Source organism: Sphaeramia orbicularis, chromosome 17 (genome assembly GCF_902148855.1).
Source record: "Sphaeramia orbicularis chromosome 17, fSphaOr1.1, whole genome shotgun sequence".
Lineage (NCBI taxonomy): Eukaryota > Metazoa > Chordata > Actinopteri > Kurtiformes > Apogonidae > Sphaeramia > Sphaeramia orbicularis.
Window position 1 is genome coordinate 31,678,040 of NC_043973.1, and position 19,554 is coordinate 31,697,593.

General features: G+C 37.9%; 1 protein-coding gene across 1 annotated transcript; it reads right to left on the bottom strand.

Annotated features, from left to right (window-relative positions):
* Nucleotides 1-1,021: 1,021 nt before the first annotated feature.
* On the bottom strand, nt 1,022-18,682 carry e2f5 (E2F transcription factor 5). The gene is made up of 8 exons (XM_030161286.1): nt 18,427-18,682; nt 13,725-13,834; nt 13,247-13,408; nt 12,586-12,694; nt 10,440-10,764; nt 4,113-4,250; nt 3,290-3,328; nt 1,022-2,174 (listed from the first exon to the last, which is right to left on the bottom strand). Exons 1-8 carry the CDS (start codon nt 18,553-18,555, stop codon nt 2,098-2,100), a joined length of 1,089 nt encoding a protein of 362 aa, XP_030017146.1. The 5' UTR covers nt 18,556-18,682; the 3' UTR covers nt 1,022-2,097.
* Nucleotides 18,683-19,554: the final 872 nt, after the last annotated feature.

Genomic DNA, 19,554 nt, shown 5'->3' on the forward strand with positions numbered 1-19,554 from the left:
AAAACTAAATGCTCGTCTAATCATAGGAGGTATAAGTTTACATCTCTCATACGGATGCAGTTAAACCATGTTCTTTCTGATTCCTCTCCAGCTCCATCTTGATTTCCTGTAAATTGAAAGATAACCCTCTGCTCTGAGATTCTTCTGTACTGAATCTATGTCCAATGGGAATTTACGCCCTTTGATGTGAGACAGTCGTGACTTTGTGTCCGGAATTCATCAACATCTGAGTTCCACATTTTGTGACCACACACACATACACACCTCCGCTGCACTGTAAGCACTTGCCCAAACCTACACAGACATATCTTTATAGACCTTTTTAAAGGGGGCGAACAGAAAAAACATGGTTGTAAATCTTTTTTTCATGGTAACAGATGTTGTGATTTAACCAAGCTGTACAGACAGACACACATTTACACATTTAGTAGAAATATTTGTAAAAAGTTCGGCATGTGGACACATACTTAAAATGACTTGTCTTTGCAAAACAACATCCTCTTCAAGTACCATTATCTCTACTCCTAAACACAAACGAAACCTTGTACTTTTAGGATTTTTGTTGCATCAACTGTTATTGTGAGGCAGAGGTTGTGGTTTGTCATGCCATTAATTTCTCAGATGAAATGTAAACCATATCATACACTAATAAAACAAACCCTCCATTGGGAAATGCTATTCCTATTTCGATGTGTTTTCTTCCTGTACCACAGGTGGCATAAATCAGATGGTTTATTAAGTGATGCTGCAGTTCAAGCTCTGGCATGTGGGACTCTTCATGTGGAAACCATCTGACTGAGGTTTACCATCTGTTCACTGAACAAAACATCTCACACAGCCAAATAAACAACAACGTTTCAGTATGAAGCCCAGACTGACAGGATGAAATATCTCGTCAAGTCCAAACAAGCAACTTCCAAACATGAACCCTGTTTTCTACTCAACATTTTTGTCCAGTTTGTAAAACAGTTTGTAATTCTTTAATACATATATTCATTTAAGAAATACCAGGAAAAATAAGTCCAGGTCAAATATATTTATTGAAAAAACAAACAAAACCAAAAACATTGTGCAAATAAACAAAAAAACTGTATAAATATTAACAAAAAACATGTGTCATATACCAAGAAAACTATAAATATACAAAATGACAACAAGAAGTTCAACATTCCATATTTGAACCCGAAATACACCTAATACAATTATTAAATTACAATGAAGGCAGTCAATCAGCTTCACTTTCAACCAACCAAAACTAAGATTTGCTTCCTCTTGAATTCAGTAAAACATTTATTTTTTCAAATATATAAATGTAATTAGAAGAACAGAAAAACAAAAACTCAGATGCCTAAAATGGCAGTGTTAAAATAATTTAGGAAAAAAAATGTACTTTTCAAATGACTATACATGTAAATATATTTTGCCTTTTTTATTAAATGTGGACTTCATACGTTTACCCTCATTATGCTTTCTATGCAAATGAAGTTACAGTATTACCAAAATGTTTTCACATATACCCTGAACTAGATCAAACATGTATCAATATTTTTAAAACATACCAATACTGAACTGTTACAAGTTATTGTGAATACCAACTAAACGACAACACTGTTACATTCCCAGCTGTTGATGAACTATAGAACGTAAAGCAGTTGTCTTCAAGTTTCAGGCTTTCCACTGGATGTGGAAAAAAAAACCAAAGATATATCATGCAAAGTGCAGTAGGAGGCTGAATGATTTGTCCTGGCTTAATGCCACTAAGGCACTTCATTTCTCAGGAATGCTGGAGACACCAAACCAGCAGATACAGTGGTATCATCTACACTCAAACACTCCTTATAAAAACTCAGGGGGAACACAATGACTCAAGGCCAAAATCATGCAGTCGTTCATTCAGACACTAGGTTTGAATGTAAACTCAGGACAAGACGCCCGCATTGAAGATGAGTGTCTGCTACACAGAGGTAAAGTCACATTGGTGTATTGTCGGGTTTTGGTATGTTTAAGTATCAGCTGTGCTGTTTTTACACAAATGGAAGAAAATACCTCAGAAGCTTCTTTAGAGTGTAGCAAAAGTGCTTCCCAGCAGCAGAGTCATCAGTAATTAAGGATCTGGACGTCGAACAGGTCACACACTCCCTCGCTGTCGTCCAGGTTGAAGCTGTAGTCTATACCTGCATGCAGAGTCAAACATCACTTTACTGTCTATCCACAATGAAACCATATTAATGTTGAACCTCTTCAGTCCGCATTAGGAGAGGATACCACTTATCCACATCCACTGAATAAAACTGTCTGACTGTGTCCTTTAGACAGGGTGTCCCCAAAGTCTCTTTATAATTGAAGAAATGTATTACAAAAGCAACTGATGAGATATGTTAATCAGATTGGTTCTATGTACTTAGTGGTTATCTAAGTTTTTAGTCATATTGCATTTGTGCATTTCAGGTACCCTGTTGATGAAATAGGTTCTATTAAAAATAAAACTAAAAATGGCTACTCCTCAAGAAAAGGCATGATGTGTATCATGGTTTATTGGAACAAAATTTCTTTCCATGGGGTTATATTAACAAAATTTTGTATCAAACAAAGATATGGGACATTAACGACCTGAAGCAAAAGATCACCGATGCCACCAGCCAACAGGGCAAGAAATCCAGTCCCATATTGATGGGGTTGATAACAATGATTATCATCCTAACAGCGCTGCAAGCATGCCAACATACTACTGAGCACAGTAAACATTACCTACAACACACCTGGGGCTGAGGTCATAAAAGTTTCCCCATACAGAGTTGACAAAATTCCAAGCCATAGCTTAGTATTACTGTACGACTCAGAGTAGTCTCTGATTATGATACTATAAACCATATTCATAAAGCATCTCAAGTCATCAGAGAGCTCCTACGGTAAAAAACTGCCACGAGTGGAGGATTTTTAAAAGTCATAATCATTTTTAACGTTAAGGCAGAGAGACAAAGAGTGGAAATGTTCTCCAAATATTTACATAATTAATTATGCAGACTGACCTACAAGTCACTGTAAATAATGAACTCATACATTTTTCTGCCCTTAATATGAAATAGATTAAATACTAGAATTACCAAGATTGTGACTAAACACAAGTAAATAAATTGTACATCTATCTAGGGTTCAACATGCTACTTCGGATGCGCTCCAAGGTTTTCAAAAGGTTTTAGACTCCTTTAAAGTAAAACACATAATATATTCAACAGATTCATTAAATTAAATTGTACTCATGATTTCACCATAATTTTTAGACACTTACCATCAGTTGACATGAGCTCATCGATTAGATCAACAGTTTCTACAAAAGAAGAAAAATTACTGTTAAAAATCAACTCAACCACCAGCAGAAATAATAATGTATAGATAAATCTGTACATTATTCTGCCAGTCCTTAAATTCACACTTAAAACTAAGCTCATGCTGTCGGGGGCTGACAGCAAGCGCATATCCCTGAAATACCCCCCAATCCACTGCTATATATAAATCTATCCACGATAATTGTTAGGCAGTCAATATGAACACAATTTGAGCTGCATCGACCTGACAGTGGCAGAATAATGGCCAGAGAACCAATTTTTCCCACAAAAGTCCACTTAGTGAATGAAAATGACACCAAATGAACTCTGGATGGTAGACAGAAAATGGACATTTGTAAGACGATCAATATGAACCAAATTTTATCTCAATCGGCCTATTATTGCTTGATTTATGTCCAAAAAACTGATTTTCAACTAAAGCGCCTCCATTTGGATGACTTGTAATACTCATAGAGAAGCTGAAATCGATAGGGTTCTTCCACTAGGGGTCCCCTGTGTTGGTTATGAAGGGAGAAGAAATCCAACAAAATCTGTCCTAGTTATCGCCTTCACACCAAGGATATCCAGCAGAGGCGGCGTTAGGGGAAAACCACTATATCCCCGAAACTTGACTTCAGGGATATAATTAATCCTCCACACCAAATGAATTCAGACCCAAACAGAAAAGAATGTGAAACAAGTAAACTGCTCCCAAACCTCTCTGCTGGATGTAATTTTGGAGTGAACTCTGTTTAGTATTATCGTGTTTACTTCCTCCCGGCTTACCGGCTCTGTCGTCCTTCATGTGGTCTCCTACAGAGTTGAGCTTAAGCAGGCTGCTCACGTCCAGCACAGACTGGAACTCTGGGCCAGCCAGGTCCATCTGCTGCTGCTCCAGTGCTGCTGCTGGATCTATGTGACACCCTGCAGGGGGCGTAGAAGGTATGACCAAAATAATTAGCTGTACAGCCTCTTTGTGGTACTAAAGCTGCAGCCTTTCAGAGGTCACTTATCTGAGCTGGTCTTTAAAAGGAGGATTAGTCACCATCATAGAAGTAGTAACGCATCAGGAGAGATAATATTTACACCGCAGGGAAAAAGTATCTCAAAATCTGATCTTTTTGCTCATATGTAACTCAGATCATTTTTTTTCATGACATTATGAATGGCACAAATCACATGGAAGCTGTTCTGATCTCATAAATGATGACCTAAGTTACTTCCATTTGCCATCTTGAATTAGTTCAGATACAGATCAGATCCAGCTCTAATCTTTATCTGTGACCTCAGTCTAAACAGTTGGAACTTTTACATCACTGCAGGCTGAGATTCATCACCACTGAAGTCACTCATATCAGAAAGTAGCTCACATGAACTAAACCTTAAATATGTACAACAGTAAACTTTAACAAACATGTGAATGCAATACTAAAAATAATCCAAAAACATCATAATGGTAAAACAGTGACAATCTTACTCAACAATGAATATTAACAATACTTTGATAGAGTAACAGGTTAGAATGCACAACTTTTACATGTAGGTGGAGGATTTTCAAAGTGTATTTTAGTCCTTTTACTGAATGAAATGATCTGAAAACCTCTTACAATACTGCTTTGTGCATGTGTCTCAGTTCAGGACTAATACCAGTTCACACTCAACACTGACAAATAAAAAGTCCGAGTCCGAGTCTGAGTGTTAAATCACCACAGAGAGAGCACTAAAGCTGGCAGGTTGAACATACCCATCAAAAATCAATGTCAATAAAAATGCAATAACATGAATCTCAAGATGGATTTAACTCCACTGTCTACTTAAAATGTGCTGTAAATGCTGTTGCTGAGGTTGTTTTTGTGAAAGTTTCACTTTGACAAAAGGCTGACATGTCTGTGCCTCCTAGTATCACAGTACCGTCTATCAAATGCTTACAACACTGACTCATCCTGTATCCAAGAACTGGATGAGGAAGTGGGTTTTCTCCCACAAATACTGTAAGTATACTATGTTTAGCCTTTCATCATGCGATATGGGAACAGACACAGTTGTGCAGTGTGGCTGGTAAAACTTATGCAAACCTAGGTTGTCCTCTGTTGTGTATATAACAGAATACTTCTGTGCTGCCTGCTGTAAAAAGAGCCCTAAAAAGGTGGAATTTAATCCATGCTGGTATGCAGACATTACTGTTTATTTGTTTTGGGCTTTCTACAATGATTTCTTATGTTGAAAAATTACAACCGTAGAGACAAATATATCACACTGTAATTTACTTCCAAACCTCTACTAAAATTATTAGAGGCATAAAGTCTGTGGTCCTCTGTGACCACCTATGTTGTTTTTGTCCTAAATCAAGCAACTGTCAAAGGTTATAAAAAAATCTTAGATCACAACAAACTTTACAACACTTGAAATCTGATATTTAGAAAAGGTTCACCACTATATGTGACTATGAATCACTTTTGTTTTTGCTTTATTTTATGATTGTCACATGGATTACATTTCCATCAACGGACTTCTGTGAAACGGCCACTTCAAAACAGTCCAAGCGGACATCTGATCTGATAGTCAGTTGGCCTTCTTAGGCAACAGTCAACCAAACTCACATGATACACTTCATGACAGAGGCGTTGGTTTTCTGTTTGTCTTAAGGACTTGATTTCCTGACAACTCAGCAATTCATTGCTCTTACAAGGCAGGATTCTAAAAAAAATGTCCAGGCAAGTTAACTAGTGACTAGTTACTTTATGGTGCAAAATTAAGACATCTATGTGGATTTTTAGATGCCAATTCTATAAACATTCAATTAGAAAAGGAAGAAGTAGATAACCAATCAGTCAGCAGATATCACTCCTATCAATCAAAAAAATCTCTTAAGAGAAACTAGTTAGTAAAAAAAAATCTTCCTGTGATGTCAATTGAAAAGCAGGTATCAGCCTCTATTGGAGCCAAGTGCTGCCACTATCAATAGTTTGTGACGCATTCGAACACTGCTGTTAGGGCTAATCAGCACCTAGACGATACTGATAATCTCCTTTGACACACACAGACTAACCAGAGCAGTAGTTAAAGTAGGCATCTCACCTCACTGCAGTGTAGAACTGAACCATACAAAAGATATTTCATCCCCATTGCCATCAGATTGTACAGTTAACAAAGGCTGATAGGCTGAACACTACTACTTTATTACTACAGCTTACTAGGTTTATAACTACTTGCTACCATGAGTATTTTTGTAAAATTAATTATTTATCTTATTTTCAGCTACAAGTCAACTGAATTTCAATGAGGGCAATAATAAAGTTCCTCTCACCAGTTAAAGGTTTAAAATGTCCAAATCTAAACCTGACCCTGCGTGTCAGTACTTTGTGTTCAGATCCTTTGTGATACTAAGTGTCTATCCAAAAGAGGGTACAGATTTATCTTTAGATTTTTTGGTAAAGTTTTTCTTAAATATATTAAATATCTATATGTAAAATGTACGGAAGCGTATTGCATTCACAAAAAAAAATAATTTCGGCTCTGTTTTTCTGAATTAATGAGATAATTATCTCATAATTACGAGAAAAAATAAGTTAAAAAAAAAAATCGGCGCTGTTTTTCTGAGTTTATGAGATACTGTTTCCTGAAAAAAAAAAAAAAAGCTCTGTTTTTATGAGTTTATGAGATACTGTTTCCTGAAAAAAAAAAAAAGCTCTGTTTTTATGAGTTTACGAGATACTGTTTTCCGAAAAAAAAAAAAAAAAGCTCTGTTTTTATGAGTTTACGAGATACTGTTTTCCGGAAAAAAAAAAAAAAAAGCTCTGTTTTTATGAGTTTACGAGATACTGTTTTCCGAAAAAAAAAAAAAAAGCTCTGTTTTTATGAGTTTATGAGATACTGTTTCCTGAAAAAAAAAAAAAAAGCTCTGTTTTTATGAGTTTACGAGATACTGTTTTCCGAAAAAAAAAAAAAAAGCTCTGTTTTTATGAGTTTACGAGATACTGTTTTCCGGAAAAAAAAAAAAAAAAAGCTCTGTTTTTATGAGTTTACGAGATACTGTTTTCTGAAAAAAAATAAAATGTGGCTGTGTTTCTCTGTCAGTGGGACAGTGGTCCCTGGTCCAGGCAGGAGCTCCTTCTATCTGTGCTGCTGAAAGCCTCTCGGGGGAGCGTGAAGTTGTTTCCGTTCTCGTAACCGGTTCCGATTACGGATCATGGAACTAGTTTCTTTCACAGAAATCAGAACCAAGCCCCGCTTCGTGCACGGATCAAGCCCTTCAAGCACACCGGCGCTCGGAGCCTGTAACCCGGCTTCCTGACAGGGCACGACCGCGGTGATGGGAGCTGGCATTAATGAAGTCAAATAAAATGACATTCACCAGCATTAAAGAAAATATACACAGCAGAAGAGTGCAAATGTGTATTCATTTATTTGTCGGACCTGATGGAAAGCATTAGTCAGAACTAGATCCATGGAGGAGCGGCTTGGTGTACCGGTTCGTCCCCCCTCCAATAACTTTCCATCAGGTCCAGGTGGACAGCTATCCGCTCCCCGGTGTGTAAGCCGGACTGGAGCGGGTGGACGGAGCAGCTCAACTCGACAGAACCCCGGCGCTCGGAGCCTGTAGCCCGGCTTCCTGACAGGACAGGACGCGGTGATGGGAGTTGGCATTAATGAAGTCAAATAAAATGACATTCACCATGATTAAAGAAAATATGCGTCTTGGTGTCCCGGTTCACCCCCCACCCCCGGACAGCTTTCCATCAGGTCCAGGTGGAAAGCTATGGGGGTGGGGGGTGAACCGGGGCACCAAGAGCTCCTCCACGGATCTAGTTCTGACTAATGCGTTCCATTAGGTCCGACAAATAAATGAATACACATTTGCACTCTTCTGCTGTGTATATTTTCTTTAATGCTGGTGAATGTCATTTTATTTGACTTCATTAATGCCAGGACCTGGAGTACGCTGCTGACACCATCCTGCTCAGCACATCCTACAGTCAGCTGACAGATGCTCTGGGCAGTTACAGTGAAGAGGCACAGAAGCTTGGCCTCCAAGTGAACTGGACAAAAACCAACCTCATGCATGTCAGTGATGGGCCAGATCCACCTCCCTTGCAGCTTAGTAATGACATTGTAGAACCTGTCAAGAGCTTTGTGTATCTGGGGTGATGACAGACAACAGGGACCTAAAACCAGAGATTACCCGCAGAAGGGCCCTGGCAGCATCAGCTCTGATGTCTCTCTGGAAACCACTGTGGCGGAACCAGACCATCTCACGCAGGACGAAGCTCCGGATCTACAACTCTGCCGTCCTCTCCATCCTGCTCTATGGCTCGGAAACACGGCCCTTAAACCAGACTCTGGCTGCCAGAATAGATGGCTTTGATAGCAGGGCTCTCAGAACCATCGAAAACATCAGGTGGCCCCAGCGGGTTTCCAATCAGGTGCTTGGAGCCCGCACACGCCAGCCCAAAGCATCCAGCCTGGCCGCGCAACGTCGCCCCCGCTGGTTCGGTCATGTCCTCCGCCTCCCTCCTGACCATCCAACAAGAGCCATCCTTCAGTTTGACCCAAAGGCCGCAGACTGGAAACGACCACAAGGCAAGTCCCGCACCCGATGGCTCGACGTCATTGCAGGCGACCTCCGACAACATGGAGTTACCATGGAGGACGCAGAGCAGCTGGCACAGGACCACCAGCCATGGAAAACACTGGTTCACCTGGTCGGCCCAATGCACCGGGACAGGACACCCGCCCCATGGCAGGAGTCCTAGTAGTAGTGGTAGTCATTAATGCCAACTCCCATCACCGCGTCCTGTCCTGTCAGGAAGCCGGGCTACAGGCTCCGAGCGCCGGGGTTCTGTCGAGTTGAGCTGCTCCGTCCACCCGCTCCAGTCCGGCTTACACACCGGGGAGCGGATAGCTGTCCACCTGGACCTGATGGAAAGTTATTGGAGGGGGGACGAACCGGTACACCAAGCCGCTCCTCCATGGATCTAGTTCTGACTAATGCTTTCCATCAGGTCTGACAAATAAATGAATCCACATTTGCACTCTTCTGCTGTGTATATTTTCTTTAATGCTGGTGAATGTCATTTTATTTGACTTCATTAATGCCAACTCCCATCACCGCGGTCGTGCCCTGTCAGGAAGCCGGGTTACAGGCTCCGAGCGCCGGTGTGCTTGAAGGGCTTGATCCGTGCACGAAGCGGGGCTTGGTTCTGATTTCTGTGAACGAAACTAGTTCCATGATCCGTAATCGGAACTGGTTACGAGAACGGAAACAACTTCACGCTCCCCCGAGAGGCTTTCAGCAGCACAGATAGAAGGAGCTCCTGCCTGGACCAGGGACCACTGTCCCACTGACAGAGAAACACAGCCACATTTTATTTTTTTTTCAGAAAACAGTATCTCGTAAACTCATAAAAACAGAGCTTTTTTTTTTTTTTTCCGGAAAACAGTATCTCGTAAACTCATAAAAACAGAGCTTTTTTTTTTTTTTTTCGGAAAACAGTATCTCGTAAACTCATAAAAACAGAGCTTTTTTTTTTTTTTTTCGGAAAACAGTATCTCGTAAACTCATAAAAACAGAGCTTTTTTTTTTTTTCCGGAAAACAGTATCTCGTAAACTCATAAAAACAGAGCTTTTTTTTTTTTTTTTTCGGAAAACAGTATCTCGTAAACTCATAAAAACAGAGCTTTTTTTTTTTTTTTTCGGAAAACAGTATCTCGTAAACTCATAAAAACAGAGCTTTTTTTTTTTTTTCAGGAAACAGTATCTCATAAACTCATAAAAACAGAGCTTTTTTTTTTTTTTTTCAGGAAACAGTATCTCATAAACTCAGAAAAACAGCGCCGATTTTTTTTTTTAACTTATTTTTTCTCGTAATTATGAGATAATTATCTCATTAATTCAGAAAAACAGAGCCGAAATTATTTTTTTTTGTGAATGCAATACGCTTCCGTAAAAATGAGCTTAGTTCACAGGTTCATTAAACCTTCTTTATATTTGATAAATGTTGTTTACTGAAATCTAAGACAAGTATTTTATATAACAGATATCTGACGTCTTTTCCAGATGATAAATAAACTATGCATCCATTCATCTCCAAATCTCCAAGTCCCTGTCCTTACCCATCTGCACATCGGGTGGGGTGGAGGAGGGCGTCAGTACTTCATCATGTTCTGGCAGCACCATCTGGTGGTCTGGGCATAGAGAGTCCTGGCTGCTGCATGAGAAGGTAGAGTTGGAGGTGGAGTACGCAGTGGTTGAAAGAGGGAACCTCTGCAGGCTTGCGGGGGTGCTGGGTGGAGTTGGCATTGGACAGATGTCGTCGGTGGGTGGCACAGGGAAGACTACGGGGGCTGTAAAATCTGAATCTCTGTTAATGAGCATGACCTGGATGGGAGCTGAGTGGCTGCGGAGATTCACCTGGTACTTCTTCTGACCATTGTGGCCCTAAAAAACATCAGAATGGGAAACAGTTCATGTCAATAGATGATAGATAGATGTCAAATTGTTTCTATGATAACAGCTATAGGAACTTCACATCTGAATGTTTCTAAATCTAAAGACCAACACTATTAGAATGTGTTAGTTATGGAATGCTCAGCACATGTCAAACAGTTCTGCGCCTGGCATTTTATAGGTAGGAAAGCTCTTACTCTAATCATTACGTTTTTTTTTCCAAATCTTTGTAATTTTTCAAGATAGTTTAGGTCTATGTTTGAGTTGTAAAAAAAACAATCATACTCTATCTATCTATCTATCTATCTATCTATCTATCTATCTATCTATCTATCTATCTATCTATCTATCTATCTATCTAATAATGCACGTTCTGTGTCCGTCCAGGTATCCAGTGTCCCGTGTCCCCGTGCCCGATCGATGTTGCAGCACAGGAGGGCTACAATGCCGCTGTTGCACCACAGGAGGGCGTTTTAGCCACGGGTACAATGCCGCTAGTTTAATCAAAAGCCAAACTTAAATCAAAAGCAAAATCCCAATATCACCACATCATGCAGCATTATATTGTTTTCTTTACATATCCTGTAATGTATATATTCACTTATATTGTCACTGTTGGGGCGGAAACCTCGTAAGTCCTTTTTTAGTCTTTTTTTTTTTATCAAAAAACAATCCTATTGGTTAGTCTTCACATTGGCTGGAAAATTTTAGAAATATTTAACCAATGAAAAGTGTTGAAAATGGCTTGTGACTACATCTCTTAACTCCATTCATTTATTTAGAATATCCATCATTTTTCCAGTTTCCTGAAAAATAACCATTTTGTACATAAGAGGTTTCCACCTGACACCGACAATATACAGTATGATGCTATATGGTAAAACACTGAGACAGACCTAAAGTGGGCTAAGTGGAAAATACTATTTACAACAAAAAGGACAAAATGCAGTCTTAGAAGAACTACTGATAAAGTGGAAGGAAGCAGATCTTCTAATATGGCCTCCTCAGACATCGAGGTTTGGCCCCAGCAGGACATGTTCAAGAAAAAGAATTGTCAACTAAATTTGTTGAGGATGTTTTGTGTGTTTGTACATTTTATTTGAATAGTAAAATTCATTGATAAACAGGAAAGGCTGGGGATAAACTGGGGCTGTTGGTGGTTTGTGCACTCTACAAGGTGAGCCAACAGAGAAAAAAGTTTTAATACTGTGAGCAACTCAAGAGGGAACCTTACTTGGAAACAGATCTTTTCTGATAATGAAAGCTACAACAAATTTATGAAGAACATATTAAAAAAGATGTTAACATTTTTATAGGTTTGCACAATCATTTCACCTTAAATATTCTTTCTAAACTTAATAATAGTCATGGAATTTACAGTGATATAAGAAGTGAATATTGAACTGACGGCTAGAAAAAAAAAAAAGGCTTTTTTACTACAGCCAATATAAAAAGTATAAGATTAGAAATGGAACAGCAGTGCTGGTGGAAATGGAAGGAGGTCCTTGATTATGGGAAATTTCAGGGATTCTCAGACCATGTACCTGGAATTAATAACCAGCAACATGTCCATCTCCTTAAAACCTTGATACTTTCACAAAAGACAGCCATTATAATGAGTTAGAAAATAACAGAACTCCCCAAGGCCAGGATAATAACTAGGTATGATCTGAAAAGCTCAGCTAACCAATGACACACAATCCATAAACTATAAATAAAATGAATTCTTGCTTGTGTGGTGGTTCCTTATTTTCATTGCAAAGGGCATTTCTATATGCTCAGATCAGCAAATAAAACATGGAAGTGACTCACCATTTCTGGTAAAGGTACCTCCAGCTGAGTCCCAGCAGGAGCTACAACAGCAAGGAGTGTGTCTCCGCTGAAGGCATTGCAGATGTCTTCATGTGTCACAAATTTATAAGTGGAGAGGTGTTAAAGAAACAGGGATAGAATTACTTGATAGTGGAAAATGGAGACAATTTACTGGAAAAACAACTGCGGATTAGGCTGGCTCACAAAAGACTGACAACAGCGATTATATTTAAAATCCTTCCCTTTCTGCCTTTCTCTGTTCAATAAGCAAACAATGTGAAAAGGATCAAGTAGGCTTTTTATCCTCTAAAATGAATAACTGGTACTTCAAGAGGACTAGAATTACAAACTGTCATTTCTGCAGACAAAGACTCAAGAATGCAAGATGGAGGGAATGACACTGAACTAGAACAAAAACATGAAGTTTCAGCAAGATCAGTTGTTGTTTTTTTTTTTTTTTATTTAAACAGTAAGATACTCTAGAAAACAGAAATGGGGATGTTGTCTGCAGAGTTCCAGAAGAGGAGGAGAAGAGAAAAGACAGAAACATAGTCCTACATAAACACTGACCTGAACTAATTTATACTAAAGAAGCTCATATCTAGGAAAAGAGAACAGAAAACACATTTTCCTCTTCATGCCTGATTACATAAAAGGATATGTGTTGGTGATGGGATCATGGTTAAAGTATTTAATAATCTCCTCCAGCCATGCTTTCTGGTTATCCAGCTCTTTCTCTTGGGCCTCTAATTCAGAGATCTGGGACTTCAAAACTTTCACCTGCTCCAACACCTCCTGTGTTTGGCTGCCTGTGTTCTCCCCCCTGTGCACAAGTCAGATGAAAGATGAAGGAAGAAATGGTTTTTCTCAATGTTTATTCTTCACCACCAATTAAGATAGAGTTGACAGCCACCATAAATAATTCTGTCATCATATAATTTTGTGTAATTTGTGGTCAGTGACTATTTTGCCCCAGAATATGCTTCAGTTCCAACTCAAAGCCATAAAAATGACTTTGACATGTTTCGCTGAAAGCATTAACAAGGTTCAAAATAGTTGGTGATGAAAACTGTCAAGTAACAACACAATTATGATTTTATTTCAAAATATAAAAATAGTAAAAACACTTGTTTTCAAACCTCCACTGGATTATATTCTTGTTTTTCTTCTCGATCAGCCCCACACCTTCCAGAACATTGGTGATATCATATATCCTCCTTTTCTGCTTCACGGCTAAACTGTCTGCAGCCTGTTAAATTGGACAGGTTTTTGTAAAGGGTCAGATGTGGCTTAACAACGAACTCATGCCGACAAGGTACATCATAGACATTTCTAAGAGGCATTAGGAGAAATCCCCAAAGTTGTGTGATTAACACTGCATGAGGTGGAAAAAACAGAGACTTCAGTGATGCCAGCAACTGAAGGATTTGGCAAATTAAAGTGCACAAATGGCAAATCAAACCCCTTGGCAGGAGAGGACAATTACACAATAGCAGAGGAGGAAGGAGGAGGGAGAGGGACTGAGAAGCCTGCTGTGAGTAAACATTACCCAGCTTTGGCGCGTAACAAGAGAGGGAAAATTTATCACCACTTAGATGAAAAGACACTTGAAGGAAGGCATATCAGAGACGTCTAGTGAAGATACAGCTGTACATCAACATATTAAGGGCAGGTGGCAAAAAGCTGCAGAGAAGACTTTTTTTTCTCCTCCACACACAACTGCAAAATAAAATTCAAATTATTGTGTCACATGCAGTGTTCACAAGGATCACAAACAGTTTTTCTTGCAAATTTTGGGATTTTAGTTCAGTGCAAGTAGTAGCAGAGTAGTAAGTAGTAAGTTCCAAAGTAGTGGATGTTTAGCTTGGATGATGACATCTTTTTGGTACATGTTGCCATATTAACCCTTTCATGCACAGTGGTCACTACAGTGGACAGCTATTCTACAGCTGTTCTCTTGTATATTAATTGGTTTTATTGTTTCAGTTCCATATCAGCCAGCACAGTGGACGCCTATGCATCATCTCACACACTGCAATTCATACCATTACTGTAACTTTGCTGTTCTTGATAAACCTGATCTGCACTAACATGTTTGAGTGTAAATCAATTGCTTGTTATTGTTATTAGACAGTAGTTTGTTTTGTTTTTTTTTGCATATTATCCATGAAGTGAGTAATAACTAATATTCAAGTATGTTAAAATGTGACAAACACCTGATTAACAGCATTTTTTAAAAAAAAATTTCAGTTTTCACTCGGTATATCGGTAAATACATGTTTCTTTGCTTCAAAAATGAAATGCATTGTGTCCAGCTGAGTGGATATTTTTTACAACTCCATGAAAAACAGGTATATAAAAAAAAATTTCAATTGCATTGTTTTTTTTTCCATCCCTAAAGAGGAATAAAAACACTCAGGAAAAATAACTTGATTAGGGTCAAAACACGATATTCAAAATCTCTCCGAAGGGACATTTTAGAGACAATTTGACCCACATTTTTACTTTTAAATTCATTTTTGCTTTAGTTGGACCATAAGGGATTATCCAAAACAAGGAGCTACTTTATATTGAAATAAATGTTGGAATGGCAATCAATTAAAGTTCGCTCTCTGACTGGACATTACTGTGTTTTGACCCATTAAGATTCTCATAATTCATGCATGAAAGGTTAAAAGCATGTGAATATAATTTCTCCTAAATGCCAAATTTGTGTAAAACCAGTGCTTCATCAAGCAGTATTTTGGTTCAGTCTATCTACCATTACATTGCTAATGATTTTCAGTTTTAACATTCCCATTTAATAATTAGCCAAATTACACTATTGTTCCTCTGCTTATACAGAATAAACCCATCAACATTTTAAGATGGGCTGCTAACATTTACATAAAGCTCCTGACATTTACATATTAGTGTCGATGAATTATAATAATGGGTTTCGCAGCTTCAAATTCTGTGTAGTTTGTTGACAAAAAGTGGTTCTAAGACACAGGTGTCAAACATGCAGCCTGGGGGCCAAATCCAGCCCGCCAAAGGGTCCAATCTGGCCCTTGGGATGAATTTGTGAAATGCAAAAATTACACTGAAGATATTAACAATCCTTTTAGTTCAGGTTCCACATTCAGAACAATTCAATCTCAAGTGGGCAGGACCAGTAAAATACTATCATTATAGTGGCAATCTAGCTATGAAAAATGCCACTTGGGGATTTTGAAGACATTTCCAACTCGTGATGGTGTGTAAAAACAAGGTCCGTCATGGATGTGTGATTATTACTTTATTTACTCATAAATCTTAAAAAACACCTAAAAAAGGGGCTGAATGATTTAAAAATGAGCTCACATACAAAAAGACAAAAAAAAATACTAATAACACCCATTCAGACAGTCACACGCAGGCACGGCTGAAAAAACTGTGTGGCTTCCCATGGCTCCAAAAAACCTCTCTGATCACTTGTGTCTCCCTTATGTAACCTCTGCCTGGCTGATTGCTACCTGTGCCCACAGGTGTGCAGGTGACCCTAGCAACCAAGTGCCTTACCACAAATACTCGCCCACTTTCACACATACAAACACACACTCAGCACAAGTCTAAATTGGCTACAACAATTATAATAACATATAAATAATGACAACTCCAAATTTTTCTTTGGAAATGTAAATATTTTTTATGTATTTTCACTAAAACAAAGTATAATTTCGGAAAAAATGTGAATAACCTGAACAAATATGAACAACCTGAAATATCTTAAGAGAAGTTAGTACAATTTTAACAATATTCTGCCTGTTATTAAATGTTTTATGTATTTGTAGATCCACTGTGATCTGTACGTTATTATGTACCTGTGGAAATGATAAACTGAGGCAGAATATTGTTAAAATTACACATTTTTTCAGTTTGTTCATGTTATTCACATCTTTTGAAAGGACAGTTTGTAGATGTAAACCTGTTCATAATGTAAATTTACTTTTTTTGCTCTAAAACAGAGAAAAGTTTGGAGTTGACATTATTTATATATTATTATGTTATTATTTTACTGGTTCAGCCCACTTCAGATCAAATTTAGCTGAATATGGCCCCTGAACTAAAATGAGTTTGACACCCCTACTATAAATAATGAAAAGAAGCTAATTTTTCTTTTTGTTTTAGTGCCAAAAAAGTAAAATTTCACAAAAATGTTTACATTTACAGACTAGCCTTTTACAAAAAATATGAACAACCTAAACCACAGGTGTCAAACATGCGCCCCAGGGGCCAAATCTGGCCCGTCAAAGGGTCCAGTGCGGCTCTTGGGATGAATTTGTGAAATGCAAAAATTACACTTAAGATATTAACAATCCTTTTAGTTCAGGTTCCACATTCAGAACAATTCAATCTCAAGTGGGCAGGACCAGTAAAATACTATCATAATAACATAGAAATAATGACAACTCCACATTTGTCTTTGGAAATGTAAATATTTTCATGTATTTGCACTAAAACAAAGTATAATTTCGCAAAAAAATGTGAATAACCTGAACAAATATGAACAACCTGAAATGTCTTAAGAAAAGTAAGTACAATTTTAACAATATTCTGTCTGTTACTCAATGCTTTGTGTGTTTGTAGATCCACTGTAATCTGTAAGTTATAATGTACATGTGTAAATGATAAACTGAGGCAGAATATTGTTAAAATTACACTTATTTTTTCAGTTTGTTCATGTTATTCACATCTTTTGAAAGGATAGTTTGTAGATGTAAACCTTTTCATAATGTAAATTTACTTTTTTCGCTCTAAAACAGGGAAAATTTTGGAGTCGACATTATTCATATATTATTATGTTATATTACTGGTCCAGCCCACTTCAGATCTAATTTAGCTGAATATGGCCCCTGAACTAAAATGAGTTTGACACCCATGGACTAGCCTTTCACAAAAAATATGAACAACCTAAACCACAGGTGTCAAACATGCGTCCCAGGGGCCAAATCCGGCCCGTCAAAGGGTCCAGTCCGGCTCTTGGGATGAACTTGTGAAATGCAAAAATTACACTGAAGATAATAACAATCCTTTTAGTTCAGTTTCCACATTCAGAACAATTCAATCTCAAGTGGGCAGGACCAGTAACATAGAAATAATGACAACTCCAAATTTTTCTTTGGAAATGTAAATATTTTCATGTATTTGCACTACAACAAAGTATAATTTCGCAAAAAAAAAAAAAAAAAAAAAGTGAATAACCTGAACAAATATGAACCTGAAATTTCTTAAGAGAAGTTGGTACAATTTACCCAATATTCTGCCTGTTATGAATAAATGTTTGGTGTATTTGTAGATCCACTGTGATCTGTAAGTTATAATGTACATGTATAAATGATAAACTGAGGCAGAATATTGTTAAAATTACATTTATCTTTTCAGTTTGTTCATGTTATTCACATCTTTTGAAAGGATAGCTTGTAGATGTAAACCTTTTCATAATGTACATTTACTTTTTTTGCTCTAAAACAGAGAAAAGTTTGGAGTTGACATTATTTATATATTATTCTGTTATTATTTTACTAGTCCGGCCTACTTTAGATCTAATTTAGCTGAATGTGGCCCCTGAACTAAAATGAGTGTGACAGCCGTGTTCTCAGACATGCTTCTTGCTCATAAACAGGAGGCCTGGCTAATGGCGGCTAGCTAATCCACCTGGGAACCCAATCAATGCACCTGACTGGTCCTGCTGGTGACTGACAGCCCTTTGTTCACATCTGCTGCCAACACACAGAGGGACCGCAAAGCACAAAAACGAATGACCCCCCCAAACAACTCGCAAACAACAACTTGGAGCCTGTCCTGTTGTGTTTCACTGACCACTTTTAAGTCTAGGACGCCATCCTTTGCCTCCTGCAGCAGACTGACAAACTTCATGGTGAGGAGCCCCAAACTTTTCTCGTGACGACTCGGTGCTGAACGTACGGTCTCAGTAGTCTCAAACTCCATCTTTTTTCAATGAAAGAAAGTCTTCACTACTAGGTTAAATAACTCGAATTTAACTACAGCTTACATACATTTCTTAATATTCAGCTATATTACGTTTACCTCGACGGGACGACGGCAGTACCTGAAGAGATTTTCAATGAACGGACGTTACGTTAGGTTACTGTTGCCAAGGCAACCCTTGTCCTCCTGCTCGTGCACTCCCTCCTCCATGTCAAGGAAACCCCTCCTCATTTGGAATGTAGCCCCGCCCCTTTGCCTTAACCAGACAGTTTAGTTTAGTTTTTAGTTTATTTCAGACACAGACATAATGGACACTTGGAACAAAATTAAAAATAATAATAAAAATAAACAATACACAAATTAAAAATCAAACAATAGAAAAATAATAATAATAAGAAGAAGAAACAATACACAAACAATCAAATAAGAGAAAAATCAAATAATAGAAAAAAAAAAGAACAACAGTGCCTAAAATTAAAGGTAGTGCATACTTTTGTAAAAACACCTATAACAGGGATGTCAAACATGCGGCCCAGGGCCCAAATCTGGCCCGCCAAAGGGTCCAATCCGGCCCTCTGGATGAATGCATGAAATACAAAAATTACACTAAGATATTAACAATGCTTTAAGTTCAGGTTCCACATTCAGACCAATTCAATCTCAAGTGTGTCAGACCAGTAAAATACTTTCATAATAATCTATAAATACTCACAACTTCAAATTTTTTTCTCTTGTAAATATTTTCATGCTTTTACACTAAAACAAAGTATAATTTCACAAAAAATGTGAACAACCTGAAATGTTTTAAGAAGAGTACAATGTTAACAATATTCCACCTGTTATTAAATATTTTGTGTGTTTGTAGATCCACTGTGATCTGGAAGTTATAATGTAAACTATAAACTGAAGCATAATATTGTTAAAATTACCCTTATTGTTTCAGTTTGTTCATGTTATTCACATTGTTTGAAAGGAGAGTTTGTAGATGTAAACATTTTC

What these genes read in the sequence shown, in the direction of transcription:
- e2f5 (XM_030161286.1), bottom strand. Translation starts at nt 18,555, where the DNA reads ATGGAGTTTGAGACTACTGAGACCGTACGTTCAGCACCGAGTCGTCAC. An exon ending in AGGTACCTTTACCAGAAATG is followed by an intron (nt 10,765 to 12,585) that starts GTGAGTCACTTC and finishes GATGTTTTTTAG; the next exon opens with GGCCACAATGGTCAGAAGAA. An exon ending in CATGAAGGACGACAGAGCCG is followed by an intron (nt 3,329 to 4,112) that starts GTAAGCCGGGAG and finishes CTTCTTTTGTAG; the next exon opens with AAACTGTTGATCTAATCGAT.